General features: G+C 37.6%; 2 protein-coding genes across 3 annotated transcripts in view; both read left to right on the forward strand.

Annotated features, from left to right (window-relative positions):
• The first annotated feature begins 2,568 nt into the window (after positions 1-2,568).
• Positions 2,569-20,752, forward strand: ABHD13 (abhydrolase domain containing 13). Of its 2 annotated transcripts, XM_060129180.1 has the most exons (3): positions 2,572-2,704; positions 15,566-15,643; positions 15,757-20,752. In XM_060129180.1, the coding sequence occupies exon 3, from the start codon at positions 15,777-15,779 to the stop codon at positions 16,788-16,790; it is 1,014 nt and encodes a 337-aa protein (XP_059985163.1). In that variant the 5' UTR covers positions 2,572-2,704; positions 15,566-15,643; positions 15,757-15,776; the 3' UTR covers positions 16,791-20,752. The 2 variants fall into 2 exon arrangements, with proteins under 2 accessions (XP_059985164.1, XP_059985163.1); XM_060129181.1 differs by lacking the exon at positions 15,566-15,643 and having other exon boundaries at positions 2,569-2,704.
• Positions 2,586-22,179, forward strand: part of TNFSF13B (TNF superfamily member 13b) — an 82,234-nt gene continuing 62,640 nt past the window's right edge. The window contains exon 1 of the mRNA XM_060129182.1: positions 2,586-2,704. The gene's annotated coding sequence lies outside the window, so the exon portion shown is untranslated. The remainder of the gene's footprint in view (positions 2,705-22,179) is intronic.

Genomic DNA, 22,179 nt, shown 5'->3' on the forward strand with positions numbered 1-22,179 from the left:
CCAAACCGGAAGCGGGAGCACCGAGGGCCGGTTCCGCCAGCTGCTCCCTGCGCAGGCGCAATCGCTTCCTGCGGACGGAGCGGCCCTGACTTCACGCTGCCGTTGTACGCGAGCGCCGTCGCCACCTGCGGGCCCAGAGGCTGTGACGTCAGGGAGATGATGTGCGCAGGCGCCGTACCTTTCTGGAGGCACTGGGAGGACCGCCCACCTTGCTGGGCTGCAGAGGCCCAGAGGGAACCGGGGTTACAGTGTGGTTACCAACACATCTCCGGTTGGCCTCAGCAGCAGGTGCTCTTTGAAGTTGGCCCACGAGAGTGGATTTCGTCGCTGAGGGAGACCCCCAAATACTTTGTCCACTGGTTCCTTACTGGGACTTTGAGCCTGAGCCTCTCTGCTTAGGCTACTCTTAGCAAGTGACACCCTCTCAGAGTTCTGCTCCCTATGTGTAAAGAGTGGTACCATCACTCATTTCCGTGGTTGTGAAAGCACCCAGGGGAGAGGAGGGCATCTTCCCTCCCAAATCGTCTGCTGTTTCATTTAGGTGGAAAAATATGCTTCTGCAAAATTGTCTAAGGCAGTTCTTTCCTATTTGTTTTTCATGATGGTGCAACTGTGATGTCAGCTCTTGTCTCCTAACACAGAAATAATACATAATTCACAATAATACATAATTCATAATACAAACAGTTGCATACTCAGAAATCAACAATGGACTCCTAATTTCTATTCAAGGATTCAAAATAAAACTGTTCCACAAATCTCTCCTGAGCACCTACTATGATATTGTAAATTGTGCTACATACAGAGGATTGAGAAATGAAAACAACCCGAATCCTTTTGTGTGGCTTTCCAGGAGCTGTGGCTTTCTACCAGTATCTTGCTATGGCTTGTCCTCTTCCACCATGGAGAATTGAGAAATTATTCATAAACTGTAGGAAGAGACAACTTTTAGAATTACTTCATTTTAGCATAAAATATTATTGCTTTAAAATGAAAGTGAAATTTTGCTACAACAGGCTCTGAGAATACATTTTGGAGCTTTTAAGTGCCCTTAGGAGTTGTCTAATGTACAAAAGCCTCTTTTTACAAACTGACACACATTTAATCCACAGTACTAATTTGTAGTAAAGCTACACTTAGGGGTCCTTCTAGCTCAACAACAACTATATGTCACATCAGCTATGTTATCTGACTACTTTTCTAAAATCACTTGAGTCGTAAAGTCACATGGTACTGTTTTGTGGGTAATTTTTCCACCTACTAGTCAACTTAATTATCAATTCACTTTGGAGGAGCACCCAACAGTGTTAAGTTAGAAGACCCTCCACGTGCCCATCTTTTGCGAAGGCATTTGTGTACATTTTTGTACCCTGTTCAACATCTACTGAGCTTGTATAATGTCGGAGATTGCACTTTGTATTAGTGATATAAGAGGGGAACAAGGAAACCAGACAAACTCCAAGTTGTTTCAAATCCCCATCTCCAAGTTACCATGTTATTTTAGCCTTCTGATGCTTGGTTCACAGAGAATCGAGTTTTTCATTGAGTATCGTCTAGAGTTGCTTTGATTATTAGTTTATTTGTGTAAGTGGTCGGTCTCCCATGGTGGGTGGTGCTTATCAGATGATGCACCACCTGATAACAATTTCTGATAAAAATAGGAATTATTATCAAGAGCCTCTCTGACCTGGAGCTCTCAATTTGGTAGCAGATTCCAAGCTTTAAAAAACATTGTTACATATCCTCTGTATATATAATACAGGGTACAGAGAATAGGGAATGACGGGGGTGGGGTTAGACATCGATAAACAAACAATTGAGTACAATTTGCTGCGCAAGGCGGTTGTCAGTGAAGGTAATGACGCTCCAGCTTCAGGGGCCCATTTGTATGGTCACTTCCAAGGCCCTGGGAGGGGCCCTAGCAATGTCTTCACGGTCTTGTGCTTCTGTAAAATTTGCAAAAGTAAGGTAATGTTCCATTATTTTTCTTTACAAGGGCCGTCTAAATGGTATAAGTTTCGGGCCTCATAAACCATGCATCCGCCCGTGACGGTCCACTCTGATAAAGGTAGGAGCGGTCTGGGTTGGGAGAAGACAAAAAGAGAAACAAAGTTAAGGAAGCGATTTAAGTGCCGGAACTCACTCCTATATCCTTAACAACCGACTGGGGCACACACCGCTTCTTCGGGAAGACATGCGTCCTACAGGCAGATCCGGCAGGCTCCGAGCTCTCACCCTAGAGGCCTCGGAGGGGGGGCGAGAGGCCTCCCGGTGATCGGAGGGAAGAGAGGCTACCGGACAACACGCCGCTGGGTATCCGGCCCATCGCGAGCATGCGCGTGCCGGCGGCCCGTTCCCGCGGTATCTTGTCCGTCCGGGCCGCCGTCGCGGGTGGGGAAACTCCTCCGGCCGCGGTCTCTGCGCATGCCCGGGAGGGCGGGCCCGCTTCCCACTCCCGGGAGGAAGGCGAGAGCAGGTGATGTGGGAGCCGGCGGGAGTATTTGCCGGCTACACAGAGCGTGGGCCGGAAGTGGAGGAGCCGAGAGCGGCGCCGCGGGAGCTCCGGGCTACACCGTGGCGACGGCGGCGGCCCCTCGGCTGGAGGAGGACGATGAGGAGCGACGGAAGCGGCGCGGGGGGACGCTTCTCCGCGGCGCTGGGTTCCGAGTCCGCGGCCGACTGCGCAGCCTGCGAGCAGGTCTAAGTAAGTGCGGTGCGGGCCGCGGGGCCGCCGTGTCCCGGGGCCGCGGGGGGCGGCCGGCGAGGGCCTCCCGGGAGCGCGGGGCTGCGCGCCCAGGGCCGTGCGGGACCGGACGGAGCCCTCTCCGCAGCCTCGCCGGCCGAGGAGGGAGAAGCCCAAACAGACGCCGCTGTGGGAACCGAGGCGCGCCGATTCCCGACCGCCCTCCGGTGCGGCGCCGGGACGCTGTCCTAGAAGGTGTCTTAGAATTCGCTGTCAGTGGTGTTTCCAGTAACGTGTACAAACCAGCGCGTGGACACCATCCATCCCCAGCCTAAGCCCTCCCCCGCACACAGGAAAAGTGCAGCGAAAATCCCAGCTGCCAGGTGTGAGACATGGAGTAGTCCTGGCCCACTCAGGTCAAGAACAGGTTTAGACCCTGCGAATTCCATGGCAGGAACTTTGGGGTGTTTATGAAACGGGGCGGGAGCACCCCATAGAATTAAGTCAGTTTTGCTGTAGAGTCTTGTCAACATGTGTTTTCTGCAAAATGCATTACGAGAGTTATTGCCCAAGGTATCAGAACCCCAAACAAAGTATTTTATTCGATAGCTCTTTGGTTTAGGTTCACCATGTTACAGTTACTGCATAGAAAGGCACAAGAAGATGTGGGCTTTAAGTTTTGATGCTTGGCTTTTCATGGATCCTCTCCTGGTATCTTTCGGCACGCGTTAAGAACTTGTGCGCAAGCGTGGGTTAATCTCGTATCTTTTGCTGAGAGGTTAAGTTTTATTCCACGAGCTAAGAACTCGTGGTTGACAATCTAGTGGTATGTCATAATTGTCCTGCTTACGTCCTAGACTGCTCAATTCAGTAGTTGTTAATAGAGACTTACTGTGTGCCAGGCATTGCTCTGTCGACTGAAAATACGGATTTGCATAAAATGATGTCACTGTCATCAAGGAACTCGCAGTCTCTGTAAAGCAGATGAATTACACTACGGCAGTGAGTGCCACCACATGAATTTGTACAAACTACAGGATGTGAAATGGTTGGCAGTAGGGAGTAGAGGACCAGGGAAGGCTTTCTGAAGGAGCTGCTACCTGAGCTGGGTTTTGACAGGAAAAAATAAGGCAGCGCCCTAATTCCTTCCTGTGTGCACCTACTCAGGTAATCTCCAGTGAGTCCTACCATTATTTCATCCAGGTCTAGCAGACCTTCTAGTTGCACTTACTCTGCTCTAGTAGATAATAAAATGCTTTAACTCTTGTCTCGTACAAGTAGCTGCATGTATTAACATACTGTGTTACAGTTGATCGCAGCCGTGTTTTAATTACGTGTTTGACCCCCTTTTTACACACCAGGAGACATATATTTAGAAAGCTTAAGTGAGTTGGCAAAAGCCACCCAGCTGTCAACGTACGGAGCCTGAAAACACCCTCGTTCCCACAGCACGACGCTGCTTGCCATTGATAGGTCCTTTGGAATGATGAAAGTGAGCCAGCTGATGAATATCTGTACATACGGACCTTGGCGAGCCTCCTGGCTTCTCAGGCCTGAACGAGAGCATTTACTAACCAAGCTGTCCTGGGTCAACATTGTGACTTTAGAAGTGGGTACAGGAAACAATCCAACCTAACCTTTTTCTGGGATCTCTTCTCTCCGGTCGCTTACCTCAGGAAAATCTACTTCTGTTTCTCTGTTTTTCTTTAATTTAGAACTCGGTTGTTACTCAGAGATTCTAAAATCTTTCTAATTATCGGTTAGTCACCTCAGGAATGTTTGAGGCCCTTATATACTCTTTTGAGAACAGACCTAAAAAAAAAAAAAGGGTTCTAGTTTTTCTATTTAAGATTTTTTCCCCCTCAAGTGATAGACTGCATAATAAATTATTACATTTTACGTTGCTGTTTCGTATAAGTCTCAACTCCTACAGCAGTATATTGTACTGGAATTGCAAAGCTGTAGTATATTCAGGGTGTGAACTGTGTGCATTTATGAGCTAGCCTGAGAATCTTACTTCTTCTGTAACACTGATTTTATAAGAAAATAAATTCCAAGTTTCACCCATTTAGTTAATAGTATTTAGAACACTATCCTGTCGTAAGTTGGAAAGGTCCTGAATTTCATTATCAGTTTTAATTCTTACATCAGTGTTTGCATTTTTAGCCTTGTGGATCTATTTTTTTAACCCTTTTCTTTCTTTGATATTTATAATCTCAGAATAAATTGTGATTGACTTCCACAGTGACAAGAATCTGTTATCTTTGTTCTCTCAGAGTTGACTAGATTTGCGAAGTCTTCTGTGCTTCAGGCGAAAGGGAAAGCACAAAAATGCTACTAAGTTGCTGCCTGGTATAATGTTCCAGATGTCTGCTCAAGCCAATTGAAATCCCAGTTTAAATCCAGCATCTCCATAGGCAGTTACTGTTGATTTGTCCCATAGGACTATTAATACACACTTTTTCATTATTGATGACACGTGGGTACCCATTAGGGAAATAGGCAATGCATCCTGTGGTGTCTCCAGCACGCAGATCGTGGCTGTGTGTTTTCATTTCAGCTGTGCAGCTAGCATGGTTCCCTAACTTTCCAGTGCTTAGCAGAAAAGGAGATCCATTGATGCAGGAGGGCTGAACCTGCTTTCTCTGTTACCTGAAATGTGATTGGAAGCTGTGAATTCCCCCGGAGGATACCATTCTCCCCCTGTAATGCAGACGTTAGGTGTGACACATGACTTTGCTTTCCACTTTTTAGTCTTCCCTTGAACCTACACATGGTTTTGTCACTTGTCGGTATGTTTCTGTAATGTACGAGCAGTTTTTATTTTTAAACAAGATGTTCCTAAAATATCAATCGAGATGGATATAAAGGCCTTTAAAATAATAGTACATTTATGACTTCTTAAAATTGTATTTATAATTGGTTACTCTTCAGTCATTGTTTTTGGGGGAAGTCATATTTAATTCATGTATATGTAAAACATCTTTTGTAGTTTTCAAAGACCTTTTACTGTTGGCAGAATCGGTAAATGAATATATACTGTGCGATACGATATAAACTTCTGCATTTAAAAAATAATGAGAATAATTAGCATTTACTTTTTTTTTTGCGAGACAGTTCCAGCCTTCATTAAAGTATAATTTTATCTGCGATTGAAAGAGTAACATATTTGTTCAGTTTACTCTGCTAGTATTATTGGGGCAGTCATAATTAAATGTATCCATTCCCAAATCATAGTTTGAGCTTTAGTTCTTGATATATCTAAGTTGTTAATCTTTATTTATTTTAAATTTTTGGATAAAATATTGCTAAATGAATAAATAAGTGGAATAGACAGCTGTTTGATGGAAAGTAAGAGAAATTCTTAACCCTAGAGTTGTACTTTGTCCTGTTTTTAAAAAATTGGCAAAAATTTCCCCATGGTTTCTTTAAGTATTCAAGCATAATGAAATCCAGAGATTACTAAAATTATGTTGTGAAGGACACATAGTTAAGGTTTTATTTTTCTTTTGCTCTATGTAAGGACAGTGTGATCTTTCTCTAATTTTCCTTGGCCCCTCTATAATTCAATTTATGTTAAACATATACAGTTACATATGCCCATGATCCCTGAGTAGACCGAGGGCTACTGAGTAGATCATGAGCTACTTAGGAATAGGACTGCATATTTATAAGTTTTAAATAGTCTGTAGTGTCTGAGCACTATGATTCAGATAGCAGGTGTCTGCAAGTATTGGTGGCGTTGTCTTTAATCTTGAAATACTATGATAAGATGCAGTGGAATCTGATGAGGCTGGGAAACCAACCCTGGGACCATTTTGTGGTCTGGGCTGGGTTTGAGAACTCCCTTGGGGGACGTGTAGTTGTGTTCTGAGGACTCATGATTGAAGGTGGGCATACGTTTGGTATTGATCTCTCTTTTTTTTTAAGCCTCAGCTTATTGAACAGTTATTTAAATATTTTTCCTTAGAAATGGAACCATTTGCGATCCTCCAAGTACATATATGAGGGAGCACATAAGGTGATTAAAGGAGATCAGATGCACATGTTCATCACTCACTCAGTTGACTGGTCACTCAGCTCACCCTGTAACCAACATGGTGGTTCTGACAGTTTCACAGCTATAAATTGTTTATATTTTTAGCCTTAAATGGGTTATTGTATACTTATATGGGCTGATATTTAAAGATAGGAAGCATATGGAGCAATAAAGGTGAACAAAACAAGTTAATGACTATAAAATTCTCAAGATGAGCATCATCAGATTTCTACTTTTCATTCATTTGCTCAAAGTACTTATAGAGTATAAAAAGATACTACTAATATTTCAGAACCATTCTTTTAAAAAGAAAACAATCATAATTAGATTTACTTTGTCTATACATTACAATAAAAATGAGTCTTTTTTTTTGCGGTATGCGGGCCTCTCACTGCTGTGTCCTCTCCTGTTGCGGAGCACAGGCTCCGGACGCGCAGGCTCAGCGGCCATGGCTCACCGGCCCAGCCGCTCCGCGGCACATGGGATCCTCCTGGACTGGGGCACGAACCCGCGTCCCCTGCATCGGCAGGCGGACTCTCAACCACTGCACCACCAGGGAAGCCCCTAGTCATGTTTTTAATAGATTATTTCTTGAGAAGTGCTCACTAATATCAGATGGCACCTCTAACCACTTCATCTAAATAAAAAGCACAAAAATTGTTTTTAAGGTTGATATTTTTTCATTCGGATATAAGACCTGTGCATGTTATAATAATGTACCTATTATTGATATTGTAACATAGTTAAATTTACTTTGCATGTTATTTTATATGTAGCCCTAGAATCAATTGTTTTTTAAAAAATATATTTGTTTACACATCATGCTTTTTTGTTCCTAATTAACATAAAGCATGTAAAACATCAGATGAGGAGGATTTGTTTAGTTTTGGGTGAGTCTGTGTTGTTAACGAAGCATCAGGTACTCAAGGAACAGATAAATTGAGATTATCGATGGAGTAGACATGGAGAATGGGAATAATTCATAAACAAGTATGATGGTTGGAGCCATGAGAAAGAATGAAATCCCTGAGGGAAAGAAAGGTAAATACACAGGGCCTTGGAAAATGCCAACATTTAGGGGTGGGTCAGAGCGAGAAACACAGGGATTTGATTATACTGGAAGCTGAGGAAGATTCCAGGTTTGGTGCTACTTAGGGGTACAGTGTTGCAGTGTGGATTGAGAAAAGTCCATTGGATTTATTAGTAAGTGAGGTTTGCTTTTTATGAGAGATCATCACAAGAGCTCATGCATCAGATCCTCTACTAGCGAGGAGTTAGCAGTTACTGCGGTGGTCGAAGCCATAGATAGATGGGCTTTAGAGACATTTGATATGTGAGAGCTGGTGTGATAACTTGGCAAAGGTAGAATTGAGAAATGAGAATAAGTGAGGTACTTATTTAAGACGTAGGCATAAGATTAGAGACAGAGTAATAATGTAGAAGAAGAATGGCAGATGAAGGATATTGGTTGACCGAGCTTCTATGCTCTACAGGTCTAATGTTCTTTCCCTCTAAACAGCCTTTTTAATTAGTATAAACATTGATTTCACTTGGAGTACATTAAACTGAAATTTCTCTTTATTGTTTATGATGCTAAGATGTTATCAGCAGGTGCATTGCAGCATGCAAAAGAACCTGGCAAATAACCCATCTCTTCTGGCAACACATTTCATAAATTTTCCTCATAGGATGTACTTTTTTTTTTTTTTTTTGCGGTACGCGGGCCTCTCACCGTTGTGGCCTCTCCCGTTGTGGAACACAGGCTCCGGACACGCAGGCTCAGCGGCCATGGCTCACGGGCCCAGCCGCTCCGCGGCATGTGGGATCTTCCCAGACCAGGGCTCAAACCCGTGTCCCCTGCAGTGGCAGGTGGATTCTTAACCACTGCGCCACCAGGGAAGTCCGAGAAAAGGTTTTGTTAATCCTTTATTCAAACTAATTTTTTGACAAAATAAGTGGAAAACTTACTGTTAGCTCTAGGATCTGTGCAGTGGACTGTATCGGCGGCAATGTTCATTTTTATTGATCATCATAGCATCTGGGTTTATGTGAAGTTGTTTTTACATCTCAGCAGATGGCTCTAGTAATTGTACTTTGTTGATAGTTTCAGCAAATTTATCAAAAAAAATCCTTCCTATATTGTTTGATAGATCCAGTTCCATTAAGAGCATGGAGGTGTGATACAGAAGGAGGAGCAGAAATTATTGGCTAATTGGGTTATAGGAAAAATAAGGCAGTTCGTGCATGGAGGTCTCTTTCTAAACCACCAATATGCCGTAATGTATTATAGAGAAGAGACACACACTCTAGAACAGTTTTTATTAACCTGTCCTTAAAATTGACATCCATTTGATATTCCTCAAAATGAATTGATTTTATTGACTTCCACAGTTTAACAATCCATTGCAAGATTACCTTTGTTTATCACAAAGTCATTTAATTAAGGCAGCTTTTCAGGAATGCTTTGTGGAAACTGCAAGGTTAAATCCCTACTGTTCCTAACCAATAATGGACTCAGATATGCCATTTTTCTGGTGTCCAGTCTTAAATATATATGTCTGACGCTCAGAATGCAGTTGTGTTTTCTTAGAAATCTAATAATTCAGATACATTACTGGATTGTTCATTTAAAAAAAAACATTTTAGTTTTGAATATATATAAAGTGCTGTACTACCCATAGGGATACAGTAGTGGAAAAGAAAAACACAGTTCCTGGCCTTACAAATTTAAATTCAATATTGTATGTTGAAAAGATTCTGAAGACGAAGCAGCTGTTATAGGAAATTACCAGTGATTTAAGAAGCATCCATACCATGAACATAATGAGATTCTAAGAGACTCAGAAATAGTTAGATGCTTTGAAGTCAGAGATTAAGAGCTTTGGGTCAAAAAGGCTTGATTTCTCGTCTTGTCTCTAGCATTAATCAGCCTCGTAAACGTTGGCAAGTTGCTTCACCTCTCTACCTGTTTTTTTTTTTTTCATCTGTAAAAGGGAAATAACATTACATGCTTCCTTAAGTTGTGAGGATTAAATGACTTAAATTGGAAAAATGAGTCAGCTGAAAATTAATGAAAATTGCTCAGACATTGTTACACCCTCAGAGATGCCACCAGAGCATGAGGTATGCTGGGGACTGTGGTTCCTGACAGAGGAGCCCAGGAAGACGGCTGCTGTTATTCACTAACCATGATCACAGGGAGACCACACTTCTGTCCCAGCCTCACTTCACTTCGAAATATGTCATCTCAGCCAGTGAGCAGGTCTCTGGATATTGAGAGCTAGCGCATCAACAATTCCCTATTCCGGGGTTAAAATGCCCTTAAATATTTCTGTAGTTACAAATGGGAGAGCTGGTTGGATCAACAGTGAGATGCTTGAGCAGAACTTATTTCAGAAGCTCTCACTGATCATGGATCCTGTCCTGTTCCCATCCTCTGGAAGAAAGAGGAGAAGGAAGAGCCCAGTGCGAGAGACCAAAAGGCTGATGGCTGTACAGAGCTTGTGATTTCTGGGGAAGAGCTCAGAAACTTGTTTTCAGGAAATTTCTCAACAAAAGATTTGACTGTCATGTGATGCTGGCATTTCTCATGTTCTCAGGCATTTCTCATTATATGAGGTTAGATTTACTGTGTACATTATAGAAAGACCTTTAAAAAATAGATGTTTGCCATAATTTCCTATGAATGATTATAAATATATGCAAGCAACTGTGTGTTTAAAAAAGCAAATTTATCTTTAAACATCTAGTTGCAGTTCCCAAGAAGGACAGAATGAAATAAGATGATGTAAAAACAAAGATGATGGTAATGATGACAGTCATGGTAATGACGATAATAGCTGTTTACTGAGCCTTTTCTGTGAGTGAAGTCTTGTTTTGGAGGCAGAAAAAAAAAAAAAGAGCCTACTTTTTTAAAAAAGATATTTTTTCAAAGTTTGAAAATCGAAAACTTTATATAGTTTAATCTATATAGGTGGTTTGAATTTCAAAATATGCCCTGTCCATGTATTATGAGGTTTATGTTTTATTTAGTGTTGTATTAGTTTTTTATAAGAACTTTGATGTGAAAACTTGAGTCAGTTCACTCCTGATTATCCAGGTTGTAGGAGTGCTTTGCCATGCCCTTATCAAATTCCTATATATTTTTTTCTTATAGGTGCTTGGTAAGTTCTAATTTTGATGTTAATTCAAGCAGAACATGGTTAAGAATGTAGTAGTACAGCCAGAAATACTAGTCACAAAAGCAAATGAAGTTAATATATCTGTAGCATTTGTAAATGCTTTTTTATTAATTTTATTTGATAATGCTGACCAGCTTTATAAATAGGCATTTTTAGAATTCTCATTCTACTGAAAAGGAAATTCAAACTGGAAATAACTGATAAACCCAAGATTATTAACAAATATATGGTAGAGCAGACTTTAAGGGTGATGGAATTTTAGTGTTTTTTTCCTACTATATCACCAAATAAGTGATATTTGAGTTACTCATCTCTCTGATACTTCTGCCATAAACGATTGGCTTGACTATGAAAAAAAGTACATTTTTTCCCTAAAGAAATATCTTAAATGGTATCTTATTTTCCAAATGACACAGTGCCTTAGTATATTTGTATGTTATATCCCAAACCTTGTTAATCCTAATCATTATACAAAAATTATTTTATTTTGATGTATAAAGTAAATGCCAGTCTGTTTTCAAATTTTCCTAATATAACTTCCGGGTACAAATGAAAATCATTCTCTTAAAGAAATAAAATTAAGTAAGCATTAGATGAAAAATTTAAGTGCTCAGATGTGTTGTTCAGACTTATCCACTACAGTGAAGGATTATAGAGTAGCCCTGTATAATTTAAGCTGTTGATGAATAGTGGCCAGAGATTGTAAACAGCATTGATTATTGACCTGGAACAGTTATTCAGTATTCAGTGTAATTGGCTTATTTGGCTGCTGTAGTGTAGCCTCTTTCAATCTGGTTCTTATCCAGGTCTGACACCTAATGCTCAGGTATTGCTTCTCTAGTTGTTAAGCTTGGATTTTTGTTTTACCTCACATACCTGCTTTTCTCTGGCTTAACATAGTGCTTATTGTAATAAAACTTGCTGCAACTGGGTGGCAGTGTTGATTTTAGAGAAACTTCAGAAAAACGCTACACTGTTGGTTTATGTTCAAAGAGAGTTATTTGAACGCAAATTCAGATTCGAAGGTCCATGTTTAGCGGAATAGTAAAATATTTTTGATGAGATTATAATGAAAAATCGAATCTATTAAATTGTCTAACTCATCTTTGTAGCCAGTATAATTTAACTTGGTTTTCAGCGTTTAAATCTAATTTGATGAACTAAAATGCCACATTTATTAGCTTATGACATACAGTAAAATTTTATAAAGATAAGTCATTAACAATTATTTATTAAATTTAAGAATAACTTCTTTATGGTAGTTTTGTTAGTGAGTAAAAGAGAATGTAATTTTTAAAAATGGTAACTATATAAGTAAATGAGTACTACATAAGCAAAATTGTAACATCTCACCTCTTGTGCCTTTTTAAGACAACACACATAAACTTTATTTGATAACAAAAACAATGACTTCTGAAAGCTTTTCTTTTGTATTTTCTTTACATCAGTTATAGTTTTTAGCAAACTTTAAAAAGATTTTTCTCCAGTAAGTCGTTTTCTTCATTTATCTCTGGTTCTGAAATAGAATTTCTGTGTCTTTGTTTCACACTTATCCCCCAAGTGTTTATGGCCTTATCAGTATACTGTAGCAATCTTTGTTGACCCGCTGGTATGAAATTGCAGTGAGGGCTCTATAAAAGATTGAGCATATTTCACAGTATTAACTATCTAAAGTTTCTTTTTAATCAGATATGAAAGACAAATTATTAGACTTTTTCTTAAAAATAATACAATATTAGAAACTAGTGTTCCATTTAAATTATTTTTTAAATTTAGCTGTGAGAACCTCCAAATAGAAGGGAACATATTTTATATTTTTTATTTTAGTTGAATTATAATTTTTTTCTATAATGTGAAAAAGAAAATTGACAATAAATTGTATTGGATTGGTCTTGATAGGTTAGAATCTGTTAACTACCTCTTTAATAAAATTTGCCCTCAACCTACCTAGCTCAGTAAAGTTGTTTTGGGTCCATCTCCTAGAGAAGTGGAAACAAAAGCAAAAATAGACAAATGGGACTTAATTAAACTTAAAAGCTTTTGCACAACAAAGTAAATCATAAACAAAACGAAAAGACAGCCTATGGACTGGGAGAAAATATTTGCAAACGATGAGACCAACAAGGCCTTAATTTCCAAAATATACAAACAGTTTATACTGCTCAATATCAAAAAAAAAACCCAAAACCCTCAACCCAATCCAAAAATGGGCAGAAGACCTAAATAGACATTTCTCCAAAGAAGACATACAGGTGGCCAGTGGCACATGAAAAGATGCTCAGCATCACTAATTATTAGAGAAATGCAAATCAAAACTACAATAAGATACCACCTCACACTGATCAGTCAAAATGGCCATCATCAAAAAGTCTACAAATAATAAATACTGAAGAGGTTGTGGAGAAAAGGAAGCTCTCCTAAACTGTTGGTGAGAATGTAAATTGGTGCAGCCATTATGGAGAACAGGATGGAGGTTCCTTAAGAACTAAATATAGAATTACTCTATGATCGAGCAATCTCATTCCTGGGCATATATCCAGAAAAGACGAAAACTGTAATTCAAAAAGATGGATGCACCCCAGTGTTCATAGCAGCACTATTTACAATAGCCAAGACGTGGAAGCAGCCTAAATATACATCAACAGATGAATGGATAAAGAAGATGTGGCATACACACACACACACACAGTGGAATATTACTCAGCCCCCAGAATGAATGACATAATGCCATTTGTAGCAACATGAATGGACCTAGAGATTATCATGTTAATTGAAGTAAGTCAGACAGAGAAAGACACCGTACGGTGTCACTTATATGTGGAATATAAAAAAATTATACAAATGAGTTTATTTACAAAACAGAAATAGACTCACAGATATAGAAGGCAAACTTATGGTTACCAAAGGGGAAAGAGGGGGAGATAAATTGGGAATTTGGGATTAACAGGTATACACTGTTAGATAAACAAGGACCTACTATGTAGCCCAAGATACATTCAATATCTTCTAATAACATTATGGAAAAGAATGGAAAAGAATCTGAAAAAGTTATATATGTGTGTGTGTGTGTGTGTATGTATGTATCTATATATAACTGAATCACTTTGCTGTACACCTAAAACATTGTAAGCCAACTATATTTCAATTTAAAGAAAGAATAAAATACCAAGGAATAAATTTAACCAAGGAGGTAAAAGAATTGAACACTGAACACTATAAGACCTTAATGAAAGAAATTGAAGGATACACAAGAAAGCGGAAAGGTATTTGGTACTCATGGATTGGAAGAATTAATATTGTTCATACTGCCCAAAGCAGTCTACAGATTCAGTACAATCCCTATCAAAATTCCAGTGGCATTTATCTCAGAAATAAAACAAATAATCCTAAAATTTGTATGGAACTACAAAAGACCCTGAATAGTCAAAGTATTCTTGAGAAAGGAAAACAAAGGTGGAGACATCATGCTTCCTGATTTCAAACTATATTACAAAGCTATAGTAATCAGAACAGTATGGTATTGGCATAAAAACAAACACATAGATCAGTGGAACAGGATAGAGAGCCCAGAAATAAACCCACACATAATATGTCAATTTATGACAAAGAATATACAATGAGGAATGGACAGTTTCTTCAATAAATGATATTGGGTAAACTGGGTAGCCACATGTGGAAGAATGAAACTGGACTACTGTTTTACACCATACAGAAAAATTAACTCAAAATGGATTAAAGTCGTGAAATTTAGCACTAACTCAACAAGATATATGCACCACCATGTTTACTATAGCATTATTTACTATAGCCAGGATACAGAGACAACCTAGGTGTTCATTGATGGATGAATGAATAAAGAAAATGTGGGATGTGTCTGTGCGTACACACACACAATGGAGTATTATTCATCCATTAAAAAGGAGAACATTTTGCCATATATAACAACATGGATAGATCTTGAGGGCATTATACTAAGTAAAGTAAGTCAGAGAAGGACAAATACTGTATGATCTCACTTATGTGTAGATTCTGAAAACAAACAAAACAACCCCATACTCATAGATAGAGAGAACATATTGGTTGTTGCCAGAAGCTGGGGGTAGTGAGCAAAATAAAAGAAGTGGGTCAAAAGGTATAAACTTAACAGTTGTAAAATAAGTCATGGGGATGTTATGTACAGCATGGTGACAAGTTAATACTGTATTGCATGTTTGAAAGTTGCTAAGCGTAGATCTTAAAAGTTCTCATCACAAGAAAAAGATTTTGTAACTATGTATAGAGATGGATGTTAACTAGATTTATTGTGATCATTTTGCAGTATATACGGATATTGAATCATTATGTTGTACACCTGAAATTAATATGGTATATGTCAGTTTTACCTCAAATTAAAAAGTTGTCCTCACCTTACCTAGCTGACCAGTGGGTGCACCAGGAGCACTAGAAGCATGCTGCTTGGTCTCCAGGCTCTTCTGTCTGCAAAGCTGGGACACGGCCAATCCACTTATGCACCAGAGCGTTTGTTCCCTCATATAAAAAATTGGGAACATGGCATCAACTTATTTTTCTGTCAAATCAAGGAGAATACATGAATGAAAGTACCTGCATTTTTTTTAAGAAAATGAATATAGTTTGATGAATATTTGTGTTTCATATATACAGCAGTGGAGGGAGAAAGGAGACCTTGAGAACTGAAGGGATGAAGAAAATTAGAACAATCGATTTTGTGGATGGATTGATGTAGGTTTCCAAGGATTCACCTAGTACCATGATTTATTACATCATGGATCTAACTTTTAAAATAATAGATGTATGTTGAATTACTGATTCTCCCTATCTCTGTCTCTCTTCAGGACGCTTACGGAGAGCCACAATGGAAAAGTCCTGGATGCTGTGGAACTTTGTTGAAAGATGGCTAATAGCTTTGGCTTCATGGTCTTGGGCTCTCTGCCGTATTTCTCTTTTACCTTTAATAGTGACTTTCCATCTGTATGGAGGCATTATCTTACTTTTGTTAATATTCATATCAATAGCAGGTATTCTCTATAAATTCCAGGATGTATTGCTTTATTTCCCAGAACAGCCATCTTCTTCACGCCTTTATGTTCCCATGCCGACTGGTATTCCACATGAAAACATTTTCATCAGAACCAAAGATGGAGTGCGTCTAAATCTTATTTTGATAAGATACACTGGAGACAATTCGCCCTATTCCCCAACTATAATTTATTTTCATGGGAATGCAGGCAACATAGGTCACAGGTTACCGAATGCATTGCTTATGTTGGTTAACCTCAAAGTTAATCTTTTGCTTGTTGATTATCGAGGATATGGAAAAAGTGAAGGAGAAGCAAGTGAAGAAGGACTCTACCTAGACTCTGAGGCTGTGCTAGACTACGTGATGACCAGACCTGACCTTGACAAAACAAAAATTTTTCTTTTCGGCCGTTCCTTGGGAGGAGCAGTAGCTATTCATTTGGCCTCTGAAAATTCACATAGGATTTCAGCCATTATGGTGGAGAACACATTTTTAAGCATACCGCATATGGCCAGCACTTTATTTTCATTCTTTCCAATGCGTTACCTTCCTTTATGGTGCTACAAAAATAAATTTTTGTCCTACAGAAAAATCTCTCAGTGCAGAATGCCTTCTCTTTTCATCTCTGGACTCTCTGACCAATTAATCCCACCAGTAATGATGAAGCAACTTTATGAACTTTCCCCATCTCGGACTAAGAGATTAGCCATTTTTCCTGATGGAACTCATAATGATACATGGCAATGCCAGGGTTACTTCACTGCCCTTGAACAGTTCATCAAAGAAGTAATAAAGAGTCATTCTCCTGAAGAAATGGCAAAAACTTCATCTAATGTAACAATTATATAATTTTTTTTGATTAATGCACTGTATTTTAATTTGTGCAGAATGATAAAGAATGTTCCTTTCTAGAAGTGTGTTATATCTGTACTTGTCTGAAGAGTGACATTAAACTTTGAAAGGACTTCAGTGCTCCTTTAAAATGATCCAAATAGTTTTTTACATTTGAAGGACTATAATCATTGGGATTTCATACATTTTCATCGAACCTTTCAATATGGTTATGTATCCATATCTTTAGTTTAGTATGCTATCATAATAGCATATTCAGAAGTTTCTTGTTGCTGAAGTTGTGTAATCTACGTGACACTTAGATTAATGACTAAGTGTGGAAGGAGACATGTAAACAAGAAACCTTTGGGTATTATTCCTTTAGTAAATATTGGGACAATCATGGTAAGCAAACTTAGTTCTGTAATTGCATTTTTCACCTTAAAAATGAAATGCATGATGGTATTTTATTCCTTGACTTATGCAATGCAATGTTTTTAATGTAAATACTGGTCATATACCAATGTATATGGTAACCTGGGTTATATCTATTTTTATGTAAACTCTATTTTGTTTTTAGCAAGAAATGAAATTGAGGCCTATGTGCAGGTTGCCATTGAATTTTGCTCTGGTGAATGCTGAGATCCAGCTTTTTCTTACAAATAAATGGGACCCCATTTTCCAATATAAACGTACCGTGTTTTGTTAGGTACAGTCTGGATCATGGCATGTAAAAATAGAAATTGAGAATTTTACTGCAGCTTTGATGTGCATATTTGAACTTTTTAACATTTGTAATTTTGGTGGCAAAGAGAATTTTAGCTTCTGTCGATTTTGTAAGTCTACAGCTGAACCACTAATAGCAGTCATAATGAAGATTAGAATCTGTTTAAGAATTAGGAAGTCTTATCATTACATTATTGTACATACTATTTTACAAGAATTCCCACATTTCATTTTTAAGTCCAAGTATCTAGGTATATCTGTCCCACTAAAGCCAGGATATCATTTATTGGACTTTCTGAAAATAAAAGTTACAAAAACAGAAGTAAATGAAAACTATATTCTTTGGTCTGATGTTTCAGTTATGAAATAGAAGAACTGCATCAAAAGACAGCTTTAGGAAGTCTTATTTATTTTCTACATGTGAGAATGTGCGGATAAAGGAACTCTAGAGCTTTTGATCACAGAACCTGTGACCACATTTAACAATTAAATGGCTGTAAGTGGGAAGTAGTATTTCGACATATAGAAGGTAAGAAAAATCTTATTTAAGAAAAGAGCCCCTTAATCCTTACAGGATTTACCTTAAGATATATAAGCTAAGTTGTTTCAAGCAGTCCTCAAAAATTAGATGTAATTGAGCTCTGTGCGTTATGTCAGCTTTAACATATGATATTCTGAGTATTTTAGCTATATTTATTGGCTTTGTGCAAGCAGCTAGGGCAGAGAAATAATGGGTCAGTAATCTTGACCTTAATTGAAACTCTTTCCATAGAGATAGGGCTAGAAATACTTTTGCCAAATAACATTCTTATCATTCACTTTATGTCAGTATTTAGAAAAAAAATAAATTATAGCAAGTATGATTTCTAAAGGATAATGTTTTCTATAAATTGTAAAAACATCATGCGTTTTTTAAAAAAGTTGGAAACGCATATCATGGAAGGTGTATTTTATATTTATAAATTCACTACAATTAAAGGCTACTTTTCATCTTGTCAATCATAGCTATATAGAATGACTATCCTAAATAGTAATGTATTAACAAGAACGTTAATACAACAAAATGTAGTGTATTTAGACATGAGTTTACATGGCACACCTTAGACTTGTATCATTCTTTAAAGTTTACAAAGTACCTTATGTTTTCATGTGATGATTTAGTCTAGTATACTATGGAGGAATTTATCAACTTTAGTTATAAATATTATGCTGATGAAGTATAAAAAGCTTTTTCTTCATCAGTGTTTTGTTTTATGCTGCTTTTTTTTTTTTTTTTTTTAGTACTCCAGGTTTATTAACAATCCCCCCCTCTTCTTTTTGACCCAGGACTTCAGAAGTTGTGGAGTACATGTGTCCCATCCCTACCTTCATTCTCCTCTTTGGGTTGAGGAGCCTTTCTTTCTGCAACAAAAGGAAAAGGTGTCTAGGGTTGTAGCACATCTTTCCTTCCTAGTTTCCTTCTGTATTTGAGACTGGTTCCTTAGATGGGAAGAGAGTAGAAGACAAACTCCTATTATCAGGGGTCCATGAAGCCTGTGGCATCATTTTTTTAAAGCATGTCTAATATTGTGGCCAAAGCAATTGGTCTTAATAAAACATGAATTCTTCATGAGTCATACCTTCATTTTGGACTCATCTCTTAGTGGGAATAGGTGTGTGTCCATCTTGTTTATTAATTTCTGGCTCATTGATGTAAGAGCAGCTGTAGGAGTTTCTGAATGAGTTTTTAAGTTATTAAGCTACTGGAATTTGGAAACCCTAGAGTGATTTTAAATATGGCAAGAAAAAATCCGTTGAGATCAAAATCCATTATTTTAAAAGGGATTATTGGGGGTAAAATGGCAAAAAAGATCCTAAAAAAAGATATTACAAAATACAGGAAAAAATCATTTGTAGCAGATAAAAGAATACTAATAGGATAGAAACAACTCGAAAGGGAAATGTGACATCGTTCTTAAATGTAGATCTAGGAAATAATTAGCTGGTGAGGTTGGTGAAAAGGAAGCATAACATGTAAAACAGATCATTTGAACTCAAGGTGTTTCTAACGGAGAAGGCAACTGGAGCACCTGATACTGCATCTACCCTATGTCTTTGCAAACACTTTGACTGTAAAATTGGTGGTTTCGTTAAAATGGTGTTCTGAAATTTGTTATGGGGCAGCTTAAATTTATCTTTTCATGACTGTAGACAGTTGAGAATAACCCAAATTCTACCTTTGGTAATGCGTCACCAGATTAATGATACCGTAATATTTATTGAGAATCATACCACCTGATGCTTTCATACTCATTTCTTTTGTTTATAAGATTTGGTTTGAGGTGGGTATGGGCTTGTTTGGTGGAATTAAAGAATGAAGGCCATACTCAGTTTTATATAAACTAACATGCAAGCCCAGCCAAAGTGTAGTTTTTGACTGAGTCCTGTCCTTGAGGTTAGGAATAAATAAGGTAAACCTTAAAAGAGGGTGTCGCAGAAGTCACTTTTTAAATTAGACTATGATTGAGATATACTGAAAACCTCCACTGACCTCTCCCCTCTCTGTTTTTCTTATTATGTTTGACAGCAATTATGGAGAAGGAAATGTGAAAAGAATTAGTCATAATGCTTTTGGATTATCCTTAAATTTATGTATTTTCATATCACTCAGGTAAAGTTGGGAAATGACAGAGCACAGACATATTTTTAAAATCGGAGTAGAAAATAAAAAGCACTTCTGTTGACTTATATTGCCATATGCGCACATCATCTCAGCTAATCAGAAATAGTATATTCATTTGTATGACAAAATAAATGCATTCATCCTAATAGTAGTCAACACATTTTGCCAGATGGTGCAAATATACCTCCATTTATATTTTGTATCTTAAAAATGTAGTTTAACAATAGGACTGTGTGTAAGAGACACTTTTTTTACGAAAAGTGTCATATATACATATGTAACAGGGATGAGTGTGTGTTGTTTAACATCATTTATAACAGAATTTCTGTCAGTACTCCATATACTGAAAATTCAAGTTGTTTTCAACTTCTTCAAATGCGTTCAGGATAAAATAAGTTAACCCAATTTCATAATGTAAATCATATTTTTGTTATTTGCCATATTTTATTTGAAGCAGTGATAAAATTTTATAACTCAAATCTGAATGTTATAGTACATTATGTGCTAATCATGGCAAAAGCGAACATTTACATTTGTGTTTTTACAATAAATTTCTTTTAAAATACACTTTCTATTTTTCTGTACTGACATATGCAATAAATTGATACATTAAAAGTTTGATTAATGTCTTAAGATAGTTTGTATTTAGTCTTTTCTATTAATCTAGATTATATGGTAGGACATTAAAGCTTCCTTAATGATCAAATAAACTCCTGAATTTGTTCAGAAATTAATTTTTATTGTACTAATGGTGTGAATAAAAAGTAGAAGTTAGATTTATTTTCCCTTTCCTCGTATTTTTCTCTCACATACATTTCATTTAGGCTAATATTAAATATTTTCTATATGTGAACTGCTGGTGAATGAATAGACCCAAAGCATTTGATTAGTTACATTAATCTAGGAATAAATAGATTTTAACTGTTCATGGTCATGTTGTCTTGAGATTTCATAAAGTGCCCTTTTATGAAATTATGCTTTTTTTTCTCTTATTATACTGTGTTAATGATTTGGGATGATTACAGAAATGGCCTAATATTCATTCGACCTTTAGGGGGCTGTAGCTTGCTTTCCTTAACCAGAAATTTGCATGCTTAAATAGTGTCACAACCAGCTGGATGATAGGAAATGTATGACAAACCTTAAATGGCCCCCTGTAAGTGCAGATGAAGAATTCACCTAGTGGAGACCATTTTTCCATGGGTAGATCTGGTGGGAAGAAGCATCCCTCATGTACTTCCCTGAGAGATCACCAACCTGAATCCTTTAGATAACTAGTTCTTATTTTCAAGTGATAATTTTTTCACATTCCTATTTCACTCTTCAACTCCTGCTTTACATCCTAAAGATGATGAGCAGTTGGATCTGGTTAGAGACTGTAACTCCTGTCTTATTAAGGGGAAGGGAGGGAAAAGATACCTTTTGAATACCTACAAGTGTAGAATGTGTTAATGTCATTGAACCCTCACAGCAAACTGTCTAGTAATTTACATATAAAACTCCCATTTCATAATAAACGAGCTCAGAGTGATTCAGTAAAGTGCTCAAGATTACCCAGAATGGAGCTGGGATCTGAATGTATCTCCAGTTCTAAATCTAGGACAATTGCACGTTCCCTCATTTACTCAGTGAAACAATTTGTTTTTATCCATGTTGGAGTTGATTTAAGACATTGAAATGAAATTAAAAGTGGCTATGTGTAGAAAATTAGGAATATACAAGAAACTACACTTTTTTCAAAGTAGTTAAATGTATGTTCCTGCAGGAAAATGTAGAAGTTAATTAACCTCATAAGACTTCTCATCCTCTTTCCTCAGCCTTTTATAGAAAAATTTAGGAGTCATCTTCCTCGTGAAGTGAAACTGATATATCTGATCTTGCTGTTTCTTTTTCCAATAAGATTTATTTTCCCAGCCTTTCCTCTATTACCATACCACCATACCAGTCCCTGGAATTATTTTATAATAGCTGACATTTTAATTGAATGCTTGTTATGTACCAGGTATTGTTCTGACTCCT

Source organism: Lagenorhynchus albirostris, chromosome 18 (assembly GCF_949774975.1).
Source record: "Lagenorhynchus albirostris chromosome 18, mLagAlb1.1, whole genome shotgun sequence".
In the NCBI taxonomy this organism is placed as follows: domain Eukaryota; kingdom Metazoa; phylum Chordata; class Mammalia; order Artiodactyla; family Delphinidae; genus Lagenorhynchus; species Lagenorhynchus albirostris.

Coding starts and splice junctions, on each gene's coding strand:
- ABHD13 (XM_060129181.1), top strand. CDS start 15,777: ATGGAAAAGTCCTGGATGCTGTGGAACTTTGTTGAAAGATGGCTAATA.